Here is a 12,955-nt window from a genome sequence, read left to right as displayed (position 1 = left end):
ATGATTGGCAACCCATCCTCTAATTAGGATCAAAACAAATCTCTTTTCCCCAAATGGATAAAAATATATATATTTAAAAAATTGAGCAACTTTGCATATCTGTTAGATCCTAGTCTATACTGACCCACATTTTCATTCCAGTCAGGGACAGGGGACATCTGCCAATATCCACAACACATTGGACATAATTCTTATTTTAATAAACTTTTAAAGGAAACAATCCTGTGTTGGACAATAGCAGTTGATGGCCAGGTACTTTCTAATACACTGGATCATTTGAAACCAAATGTTTTCAATGGTTCCTAGGAAGAAGTACTATTTTTCAAGAAAGGTTTCTTCCTAATTTTAAGTTGATTAAATTCCTTCAAGCACTGCAACAGCCTCTTCTTCTCACACAGCTTCTGAAAGCAATGCTTGAGACTTCCCATAAGGGAAATATGCATTATAAAGTTATATATGTTTTTGAAAGCATGTATCTTGATGAATTTATGCATACACAGGAGTGACTTCCTCCTAAAGCACTCAGGGATGTGAAAGATTGTTGTTCAGAAAGCAACTCCTGTAGTAACTGTGTCATATACAGACTGAAAAAGTATAAAAATAACCATCAAAACACAGGGAAGTAATAAATATTGGAAGAGGAAAATAATGTATGAACCTACATTTAAATTGTAAAGAATAAAAATGCCAAAATAAGCAAAAGAAAAAAAAAATCATCCAGAACCCTACATTCTTAGATTTCCTACTAACTTGGCCGAAGTAATGTCCCACAGGTGTTTTATTAGCAGCCTTTGATCTCACACTCTGCACATGCAGAAGGAGAAGCAGCTGTAGAATCACAGAATGGTCCCAAGCACTGAATAAAGAAGGTACTCCCTCACTCCTGTTGGAGGAACAGTCCCAACTGTTTGTTAAAATCAAATAATCAGAAATAAAAAACAAATATAATCAGACTGCTGAAATCTGTAAGAAACACCAGGAAGGATGGTCTCATCAGTTCATGGAAGACACAAGCTGCCAGTTCCCTTCTCACTTCTGGAGAACTCTGGTTTAAGGATGGGAGAAGCATTTCATCTTCAGTACACAACTAACAGAATGAGACTCGGGAGATCATGGCAAATTCCTCCTGCCTCTGGACGTGGCAAGCTGAACTAGAGCAAATACACATTGCAGTGTATTCCATGTGCCACTTGGTTTGATCTCCAACCTGCTCAAGCTGCTCAAATGCTGCTTAGGCAGTGGGTGCAGAACATGACCATTGCTCAAAATCTGAAATATCTTTATAAAACAAAACAAAACAAAAAAACCCAAAACACAACTGATTGGATTTTTAATCCCCCTTCCCCAAAATATCTCCTAACAGGTCCTATTGCAGACACAATTGGTGCCACCACAAAGGGATCATTTCTGGACAATTCAGCCACAGCTCACAGAACACCAAATCTATCTGCCAAGTACTCCTAGAAAGAGTTCATCAATTAATTATACAGGGTAGAAAGGATCATCTAATTCCACGTTCCAGTCTCAATTTAAACAAGTAATTTAGGCTGAGAAGCTAAGCAAACTGCAACATTAATAAATTATGCTTTAAATTATTTTTTTTTTTTAAAAATCACACTAAGAAGCCTAAAAACCTCTGGGACTCCAACAGTACTTGCAAAATTACTGTTTTAACATAAAACAGAACACTAGCACAATAGTATCTGTACTGTACAAAGAAGCTGGTGTAAATATTGTCCTTGAAGCTGACAGATCTTTTGCTGGAGTGACTTAACATGTTGATTCTGTGACCTGTGTTTATGCAACCCAGTCTGAAAGTTTAACTCGGAATACAGCATGAAAATAGAGACTTGTACAAAAAGAATGTGCACTGCCAGCAGTTCTCTTCTTAAAACTCCTTGTATCTGAGAACACATTAAACACTGCCAGTCAGTGTTTAATAGTTAGGTGTGCAGGCAATACAAAACACCAAATTTTCACAGAAAGCACCTAATTTTCTACACTACTGCCCAATGTAAGAAAATAAATGTAGCAAATTTGTCCTAATATAAAAAGAAACAGATTAAGAGAGAACAATGGGCTGCTGTAAATATAGCATCTGTCAAAGTTAAATAACCATGGGCTACATTTTTATCCACTTCATCCACAAAGCATAATTGCTGCCATTAGCAGGAAGTTTGTCCTCCCAGAGATAATCTACGAGAACACAATTTTAGTTCTATTTAGTGTAGTTTAATCTTGCTACATTTCACAGCTCATTCTGCTGTTAGCATTCAAAATTAATGTAAATAAGTGTATACTTTACTCAGCATAAAGAACACTCATAGATGATATTAAACAACAGGAGAAAGCAAAGCCCAAAGACCAAACTTAAACCAGATTTGCAGCTATTTTTAACAGAGTGAGAATTCGAATGAACTTACAGTAAGATTCCAGTTGATCTGGGGTATTCTTGTGTGAAGGTTCAGACTGAACAAAAGCAGGAGAGCTCCAGTAACCACCAGTGCACTGCAGCTCACAAACTCAAAGAAATAAAGGCCCTCGCAAGGGGAGCATTCCATGATGGTCTCTATGCAGATGAACGCGGTCAGTGCCAAAAGCTGGGAAGAAAAACAAGTGGAAAAAAAAAATAAATAGATTTCCACATTTTGAAAGTAGCCACAAGTATTCCTGAAATTTCCATTGGGAACATGATCGGCTTACACTCAGGAATGTGTGATTTTAGTTTACAACAGGGCACTGTCTAGGGAGCAAAAACAAAAGCAAAGTAATGTAAGATTTTCTGGATTTGTCCCGTTCAACAAAGAACACTTGAGAAAAATTACAAGGACTCTTACATCAAAATGACCAAGACACCCCAAAAAGCATGAAACCCCTGCAGGCCACTGGCTCAAACATTTTATTTCATTTTTCACTCATGATACGCTATTCCAAAACTAGAAGATGGAATTCATTTGTCAACCTCAAGCACAATTACAGAGTATTAATGTTGTGTTATTCTGAAAGACATTTCAATATAGATTATTACTTCAATTCATTACCTGTTGAGATCTAAATCAATCCAATACAGAACAGATTCAGGATTTCTACCAATCTCCAAAAATGCCTGCTTTTTTCACATTTATCATCATCAGTACACTATATTTTATATAAAAATATATTTTATCATTCTTTATAGCACAATAAAACTAAGACATGAAGGAAAATCCCCTGGTGCTGCAAGCACAAACATGGAACTGGGATAATGATAGGTCACACTAAATTCAGAGGATGTATTGGAAGAGTTAACAAGTGTGCACTCTGAATGCAACAGGAGTTGGATTCACCATTTAGGATAAAACCCTGACACTCCCGTACTGGAAAATAAAGTCTGCCCAGTGGACAAAACTAAAATGCATCCCTGCAGAGCTCAGGGTCAGCCAGCACCACATGGGTACCACGGGACACCTCTGACACACCACGGGCACCCAGCTCTCCCACCACTCTCACCCTGCGTGCAGCAATGCCTCCTCAAACACAGCTGACACAAGAGAAGAGGCTGCTTGGATGGTTTGGGGTTTTTTTGTTGTTTTGTCAGGTTTTTTGCATTTTCCAGGATAAGCAAGGAAGGCCTTCAGAGTGTTTTGCTTTGGTTTTCAGGAAAACCACCCCCATCCACCCACTGACATTTTTTAGAAGGAATTCTCTTCTTGCTGTACCACAAAATTCTATCAAGGCTGCAGTAAGCACTTCAATGTCAGGATGAGGAACTAAGGAAGATAATTTCCTCAGAGCCAAATATTCAACAATGAATGTTTTGCACAAATGTAAGTTTAGAAGATTAGATTTAGAAGCCAAATAAAAACCAATTTCTGCTAAATCCTTTGCCAATTTCAATGTTTTGCAGATACACTTCCTTTGAGCACTTTTTTTGCTTCATCCATTGGTTTGTCTTTGCCTCCCACAAAAGAATTTGCAAAATGAAGAAAAAGGATTTTGGAAGAAGTCACCAAGAAAGAATTTTTGCCAATAACATGAGCAATAATTCTAAGAAATGACAATACCCCTCATGTTTGTTTGCCACATACTTCGGAATACAGCAGAAAATGTAAATTTAAAACCAAATTAATACTCAGCAAAACTATGTTAATAAAAAACCTCACACTTGGTTGGAAAGCCACTTAGCACATGTTCATTAAAGACAGCAGATGCCACACTAATTTTTGTCAGCTACCAGAGCAGGCCAATTCACATCAAACAAATTCTCAATGGATACCCAATGATTAAACACTTCAGATTTTATCTTTGACATTCAACAGCTTCAGAAAGAAAGATCATGCGTGAAACGGAATATTCAGAATCAAAGCAGAATCAAACTGATTTCAGCAATGACATACATACAAAAAAAAAAAAATTACTGTCCAGACACAGCCTCATTTTAAAGTATTAGCATGTAATGAAGTTCATCTTCTCTGTAAACACAAGCCTCAAAGATGACACTGAATGCAATTTAAAAAAAAAAGCTTCTAAAACCAATCTTCGCTCTTTCAAGAAGGATTAATATTACATATTAATGATAAATGTTAACCAGCAAAATTTCTACTTCTGGATTTTCAAATGTAATAAAGTTTCTATTTTTCATGCCACTATTTTAATATATTATGACACTCATCATTTTTTTCTTTTAAAAGATATGTTTCTGCAATATTCTCTAGAAATACTGTAGTACAAGCCCCAAATATTAGATTCATTTTCTCAGAACATGAACAACTCTGAATTGTGCCACCAACATTAGGCTGAAGGAGCCAAAATCTCTGGCACATCAGTTGCTGTGATGGGCAACCACTGGTGTTTTGCTGGTAAACTTTTGCACTGACTCTTCTCCACACCAGGCAGCATTGCTTCTTCAAGGCCAACACACCCATCTTGGCTGGCAAAGCTCAAAAGAGACCAAAGACTTTCCTGCAAACAGCATTAGAAATTAATCATGTACTGAAGAGGCACTTGGACCAGTGAACTCTAATAATCCTGTGTTATTTACATATTCCCAAGCCCAGAATTAATAAACTCCAGAGCAACTCCACATTTAGATTTAATTTTATCCCTTAAGGAACTATAAAATGCATTTACCTGTGACACACTCTTATAAGCAAAAAGCATTAACTGTGTACACTTAGGCCTCACTTAACCCAAAGCATTTCAAATGCAAGTGAAGATGTGCCATCAGTTCAGGATGTGCAGCAGCAGCAGCAGCAGCGCCCTGGGCTGTGGCAGCCCAAGCCTACTGATAAATTCATCAGAGAGGCTGGGAGAAAACCTCAGTTGCTTCCCTGTATGATGGAGGGCGACAGGAAAAGGACAATACTCCCATACACACAACTTATTTCTAACACTTTGGTATTTCAAACAAGATTACAGCTAAATCTGTTGCTATTTTTCTTGCAATAAAAATATATATCCCCTTTCTCAAAGATTGGCCATGGTACAAATAATACCCTCCTGCTATCTGCCACTCCTGTCTCACAGCAAAGCCATGACAAAAAATGAAATCCACATTAATCACTACATCAGAAAATAACTGTCCTCCTACAGAAACTTCCCTTTTCCTAACCTAATTTCCTAATAGAAATCTCAGTCCTCAATACAAAATGTTACAAAATATATTCTCTTTAAAACACCAAGATAATTTTGTCCTACTACACATTTATAAACTTGTCAGAAGCATCCTTCCAACTTGTAGTTACAAGTTATATGAAACTTCTATAAAACATATTTACTATCACTTTCACTGGCCATTCACTCAGAGAGGAATCTAACTTTGTTTTCAATAAAAAAGCAAACTACTCAGAACACATGAAATGAAAATGAAATACTCAGGGTTGCTTCCACAGCCCCATGACTTACTCAGGGAGCTTAAAAGTGTTGTGTGAATGCTGCCACATAAACCAAAGCTTCTCAAGGGCCACGGCTCAACCAGTGATAGGGTTCATTAAAAAAACCCCAACCATGTGTTAACATTCATTATCTTTGTGGTTTTTACTGTATGAAATCAGTAAAGTATGAGACAGTGTATATAAATGTGGCAGTGAATTAACACAGAACACCCTTTGGCTGGCACGGCCGTGAAGCAGAGAGTGCCCCACTGCAGGCAAGTCCCTTGTGCAGAGCTTCCTTGGCTCTTCCCCCACTACAGCTCACATCCAGGCAAAACTGGTGCCTTGCCTTCCCATGACTACACACACTCTCCTGGGAAGAGGGAGCAGGGATCAAGACCCTCCACCGCTCCTGGGAAGCCTCCACACTCCATCCAGACTTGCACTGCTCCAGGTGACTGAGACACAAAGCTACAGAGAAAAAACCCAACTCTCCAGCTGCTAGAGCTCAATTCTTGCTTTGTAACACTCAAAAACCAGGATCCTGCTTCTGCCTCCCTCAACTGCACTTCCAAGACTAGCTAAAAAAACCCACCAGAGGAACAGCATCATGTCAGAGCACAGGTCTTGGCCAACAAAATACACCATGACATTTGTCCAACACAGGAGGCAACCCCCACTTTTAAATCACACGTAATTTCATACTTTAGATGATGAGATTTGACAAGTTTTTCCACAAGCAGAAGTTTCAAGGCTGGTTTACCAAAGAAAAATGAAAAGTTGAATGTGGTGGAAATCTCCTCTTACATCAATTACTGCTCTGTCCCACAAATAACACAGTTACAGCTTTCTCGGGCTGAGGCAAGAGAGAAACATTTCCCTGATGGACAAAATAAACCTTTTCATCTGTTTTTCTCTGCACCAAGTACTTTGGAGAGTTTTCTATTCCACTCTAATTCTTCCAACACCCAAAAATTTGTATAGCCCTTGTTTACTATTAATCTTTCTGGGTTTTAGCAGTTGCTTTTGGTTTCTCTTCCACTTTCTCTTCTTAAAGTAGGTACAGTGAATATTGCATTAAAATGCAACTTTGTCATGACAGAAACATTTGTTAATTCTGGATGCTCAGGTCCATGCAGAAGTATCCCAGGCCACGTGCACTAATGCCTTTCTCTTGTAAGAATCTGTAAGGTCAAGAAAGCAGGCTCAGGAGGAAGGAGGTATGCTCAGGGTAAGCTGAGGAAAGGTCTGGCTCTGCCAGCGTGTGCAGTGCAGCTCCAGGGCAGTGACAGAGCATCCCCTGCCCTTCATCCCCCATCTCCCACCATCACATCTCACAGGCAGGAGGAAAAAGCCCCAAGAGGATGAAATATGAGATGTGCATCCCACTGATGCCATTCTGTGCTTTTAGCCCTGAATAAAGTGGCAAGTGTTACTGCCCAGGGTGTGCAGCACTGCCGAGGTAATTCCTGCCCCAAGCAGCACTGAGCCCCCAGAGCAGCTACAGGGAGCCACCACAAATTAGAGCCTGGGAATTCCTGAGAGAGAGCCTCTGCTCCAGGATCCAATGTCCTTGGAGTCAGCCACATCAGCCTCCTACCATTACTGCATTCATCTCAACTTTCCTACAAATTCCCTTGGAGAAGGGCCCTTAATGAAGAAATCATCTGCCTTGGGGCTATGCAAATGGCTCATATTTACATCACTTTCTTGGCAACGTAGGCACATCAGACATAAAACACTGTATTTCCCCAAAATGGAGAAAATGTGCTGTGACAGGTACCAGTGTTGTAAAAGAACTTTTAGGAGGTGGCTAATGGTATATTTTTCCTGTCAGAAAATGTTGTGTTATATTTTTGAGGAAAATAATCTAAGAACTTTGCACTAAAAATAAAAAAAAAGACAGTTCTGCAATGAAAACAAAGTAAAAAATGAGTTTTCCTGTTTATCTAAAACATTACCACAGAAAGCCTTATTGTGTGGTTAAATGACATAATTACGCATGATTTCCAAAAAACCACAAAATGGTCAGCATTTTTTCTGCCTGAAAAATACCCACAGAATTTTAGTAAGAATGGCACACTAGCAAGACATTTTTACATTCAGACTGTTTAAATTAATGGTACAGCAGAATACACATGCACAAAATAGGGAAAAATATATTGCTTTTACAACACTTAAAGTATCAGAAGACATTGAACTTTCTTGAATTTAAAATCTAGATTTATTGTTCTCATTTACTTGGCCCAGCAGTCTCAACTTTATGCATGAAACAAAGTGGGTCTCATTCCTTGCAAAGCACATGCATTTCCCACATCTGAAACAGCTGGCACAGATATGAATATTTGGGTTCATATGGCTCAAACACAGTCCTGCTCCTTCAGCAGGAAAACATCTTTTACCCTCAGCAAAAAGATGACTGATTTCCCTCCTGCTCCTGGTCTGTATCCTCAAGACTCCATGAAAAGAGTTATTAACTCTGGTAAGAGGCTGCAAGGGGCCTCAAATCACAAAGGAGCATTAAAATTTCCCTGCAAGATAGAAAGTTTAGGAAAACAACACTTACCAGAGAGGGAAGCTTAAGCACCACCAGTGATTCAGCACCCTGGATAAACTGAATTGTGTTCTAATGGCACAAACAGAATCAAACAAACCCAGAAAAATTCAACTAGGCCTCCCAATTCACCTCTGATCCGGTTTTGATGGTGACAGTAGAAATAAAAGCAAAAAATGAGAGTTTCAGATCATCATTGCACCTCTAGTGTTTTACATGGAGCTGAAAAGTTTTCATTATTTCTCAGTTCACTTTTGGCTGCAATGTGGCAAAACTTCAGTGCATTAAACATTGTGGAATCTTCACTAAATCAGCTGATCTTTTGCCACCTCCAGCAGTTTTCTATAACCCTAAGATTCAGCTACTGCTGACTTGCCTTCTCAATTTAGGCAAAAGACCAATTTTAAATACAGAACATATTGCTGAGGCCTGAAACACATTTTGATGGTGTATTAGGAGAAAGGGTCATATTTAAGAGTGAGGGTAATCAACACTCAAAATCAACAACAGAATGATATTTGTTTTGAAACATTTATGACATCAAAACTAATGCTTACTCTAGAAAAAAATGAACTGAACTACACTGAACAGAAGAAATCCTCAACTGGCTAAACCAGAAATGCATCAATTTTTAAAGTGAACTTAATATTAGAATCTAGAACAAAAAGAAAACAAACCACAGACATGATGTGGTGACTTATTTCCTGCTAACTGCATTAGTAGAGTTTTGTTATTGCTTGGACACACTTGTACAACAAACATTCTTATCTGCTAGATAAATGCAAAACCAATTCCAGTTCAAGCACCATTAAACACATAGTAGGTTTTGACAGATAAAACAAATATAATTCTTCCTAAGAAAACAAAAACAATGAAACCCCCTGCCCTAAAAAAAGTCTGATTTAGATGTATTTTAGGTTTTATCCAACAAGCAGATGACCAAAAGAACCACTGAACAGCATCTGAAGCCAAGGCACATTGCAAGGAGGTTTTTGTTTTCAGCATATGATATTTCCCCACTGAAATCTGAATGAGATTCAAACAAAACTTCCAGACTAGACAAAAATGAATGTAGTGTGCCACCTATCCCATAAACAAAAGCCCATTGACTGCTTTTTAGCAACCCCACCCTACAGGAAGGTTCATTTGAAGATCATACAGAGAGCCATGCTTTAAACAAAGGCAAACAAAACATGCAAAACATAACTGGTTTCTCCCACCAATTCCTCTCCACAGGAACCTGTGCCTCCAGTCCCCAGAAACTGTAATTCTTGTGTAGCACAAATCAAAATACTTCCATAAGCAACAGGTCCTTCAAGACAATAATGAACAAAATCCTAACACAGTCTCACATTTCTAACTTTCCCATTAATTTCTCCATTAGTCACTTCATTTCTGAACAACCCAGTGAAGTGAACAACTCATAAATGGAAAGGTTTATTTCGTATCTACAGTACATGAATTGTGCCAATGGCTACAGTGAGTGTCATCAAACAGAAAAACTAAGGGAAATAGATGGCTCTTCAGCCCTTTTTCACCATATCCTGATACTTGAGGCTTAATTTTCCCATTCATTGTCTCATGCTCATTTTGGCAGTGTATGCAAGCAGAGTTTTTACAGCAATCTCTAATTCCCAAGCACCACAGGCTGCTCTGTGGTGCCAGACAGGGCAGGTTCCTCAGAGGCAGCTGCAGGTCACCAAGGTCAGGCAGAAAATTCTCTCAAGAAGCCTCAGTGTTCCCCTGCCTGCCCCAGGGGAGCAGAGAGGGACAAGTCACCAGCCCAGGGAACTCTGCACACAAACCACTGCAGTGCAGCCAGACCTCAGGACAGGGCACTGATAAAAACCATAATTAAAGCACTCACACAACACTGAGTGGAAATTCTTAAACAGCAGGACTACCCAGATCGGTGTCTTCAAGTCCAATTTTATCTCAATCTAACTAGCATTTGCATATCATGTTCTTCAACAAGACAGGCAAAAATAGGTCAAAGAAACCATCATGCATTTCTTTGGTGCCACACTGAATGTAATTTTGTATGCATTGACTCATCTGCATCTACCTCAGCCACTTCCAGCAGCAAGTGGTAAGGGCACAAGGGAGAATAAAATATTTTCCCATTAGTCCCATTTGCTGCCATAGTCCTACTCACACAGGCTTTACCACAATAGTAACAGAGTAAAAACTGGCTACAGATAACAAAATGGAGAGAAAATCCAGCTTAAGTGCTCCCTTAGCAAGCCTCATGCAGTAATCTGAATGTTAGCAAGCCTGACTTCCAGGCACCAAAGCAGGGAAATAAAACTGTCCTTAAAAATCACTAGTAAATCCTGTCAGCCTTACAGACTAATTTAATAGTCAGTGTCACTGAAATCAGCAGTCACCAGTTTGGTATCAGCATTTATGAGCTGTTAGCAATACCTGTGCAGGATGCTCAGGAGGTACCTCCCAGCATCTTTCCCTCCCCAACCTCCCAGCAAGGGTGAAGCATCCTCTCCACTCCACTTCCTGGCATTTTTCTGGCATTAAGTCAAGCTGTAAGAACACAGAGTTTATAATATCTTTGCTATTTAAACAAAATGGGCAGATATAACTGCCCTGTTCTTGTCTTGGAGCTATACACACACAAACTCTGCTGGAATACAGCACATTTCTGAGACCATATGTGCATGATCTTTATTTAAAGTACAAAAAACCTCTATTGCTTCACTTATGAGAATTCTCTAATCAGCTTTAAAGAGTAAAGTCAACACTTCTGAACTTCTGACGTTCCCATCCATGTTCACAGGCCAGCCTGTGCTGGAAATCTGGCTAGTCAAAACAATATTAAAACACAGTACTGCAAATCTGGTAGCAAACAGATAAATTAAGTAATTTATTAGCTTTAAGAAGTAAAGGTATAATCATAATATTTGTCAAGTATTTGGTCTGCACGCCTCTAGTTTAATTAGCCTGGTTATTTTAAAAAGTGAAAGTTCTATTTTATCACTATCAGAATCAGTCTGTATCCTTTAAAACCCCATTTAATCCCCATTATGAGTAAACATCAAACACCCCACAAATACTAAAGCAAGAAAAGAATTTTAATGAGAAAACGGCCAAGAACATAAAGTAGTCCTACGGAATCCATTGAAATTTTTTGGGTTTGTTTTTGTTTAAAGGAAATGGTGCAAAATGTCCTTGCAATCCCAAGTTCCCAAGACTGTAACCCGAAGGCCCCCTTAGATGCCATCCCTTAAAAGGCAAAAAGAGTGCAGCCATCCTTGTGAAAGAGAACATTAAAACAAGAGATGTGGCTGGGACATGCAGAGCTGTGGCTGCTGTGCTGGGGAACGCCTGGGGCCACCGTGCTGGTCAGGCTGACACTGAGGATGCAGGAGGAGCTCCACAAAACAGCACAGAGCCCCAGATGCCATCGTGGAACTGCAGATCCTGGGAGTTCTGAACTGGAGAGCAGCCTCAGCCTGGAAACACTGAGCAGCACAGAGAGCCTGCAGTGCTGCCTTCATCCCCAGCACCTGCCTGAACAGCAGGGGCTGCACAGCTGGGGCTGCACAGCTGGGACTGCACAGCTGGGGCTGCACATCAGCCTGCACATCAGGGGCTGCACAGCTGGGACTGCACAGCTGGGACTGCACATCATCCTGCACATCAGGGGCTGCACAGCTGGGACTGCACATCAGGGGCTGCACAGCTGGGACTGCACATCAGGGGCTGCACAGCTGGGGCTGCACAGCTGGGGCTGCACAGCTGGGGCTGCACAGCAGCTTGCGACTGTGCAGCTGCACTGCTCCCAAGCAATTCAAAATGTCACTAATTACAGCAGCATCTCAACTTTAAATATCACTATGTCTAACAAAAGATTTAATCTCCATTAGATAAAAAGTTTCTAAGCATTAAATGCAAGAATTAGTTTCTTTTAGAAGAGACTGTGATCAAACAGTTAATTAATCTATTCACGATATTCAAGCGGCAGTATCAGTTTCTAGCATGAAAATAATTTCCTGAGACAGAAGTTACTACAGACTGTTAAAGACTTGGAGAAGTTAAGCATTTAATAATATTCACAATCATGCTCGTTGCTTTCTTGCCACAAGCATTTCAGTTTAAAAATGTACAAAAATACAGAAAATTCCTAATATGGAAATGGTTGTAGTCAATTCATAAAATAATTTGAAAAAAACTGCCAGACCTGTTTTGAGTAGCGCTGTACCACTGTCAGATTTACAGCATTTGAAAACACCCCGGGTTAGCTTCAGTGAAAGTCACAGCAGAAGCAGCACCTTGTGCAACTCAGACGTGGCACACGAGTGTTCCTACTCACTGGCACTGCTGGGCTTCCAGGCTCTTCTGAATGAAGCAAAGAATCCCAACCAGGTCAGCTCACTCCCAGCCTGAACACTTTGGGAACATACATGTGAGCTAAAGAAAATTTAAAGACATGCAAGCATCACCACCTGCATATCAAGTTACATATTAAAAGAAGTTTAACTGGATGCTGGAACATTTGTCTTTGTAAAAATACATCATATTCTTCCATAATCTA

General features: G+C 39.7%; 1 protein-coding gene across 6 annotated transcripts in view; it reads right to left on the bottom strand.

The window, feature by feature from the left end:
• The window catches only part of CMTM4 (CKLF like MARVEL transmembrane domain containing 4), a 37,047-nt gene that overhangs the window by 16,288 nt on the left and 7,804 nt on the right, over positions 1 to 12,955 (bottom strand). For all 6 annotated transcript variants that reach the window (XR_001332126.2, XR_001332127.2, XR_001332125.2 and 3 more), the window contains exon 2: positions 2,424 to 2,600. Coding sequence is in view for 1 of the 6 variants with exons in the window: in XM_005532521.3 (XP_005532578.1) it covers positions 2,424 to 2,600 (177 nt within the window). In the remaining 5 variants the exon portion in view is untranslated. The remainder of the gene's footprint in view (positions 1 to 2,423; positions 2,601 to 12,955) is intronic.

This window comes from Pseudopodoces humilis, chromosome 14 (assembly GCF_049639895.1).
Source record: "Pseudopodoces humilis isolate 2021_Gansu_Grassland_sample_001 chromosome 14, ASM4963989v1, whole genome shotgun sequence".
Taxonomy (NCBI): domain Eukaryota; kingdom Metazoa; phylum Chordata; class Aves; order Passeriformes; family Paridae; genus Pseudopodoces; species Pseudopodoces humilis.
Note: the sequence above shows the minus strand (reverse complement) of the source record. Positions and strands in the feature narration are given on the sequence as shown.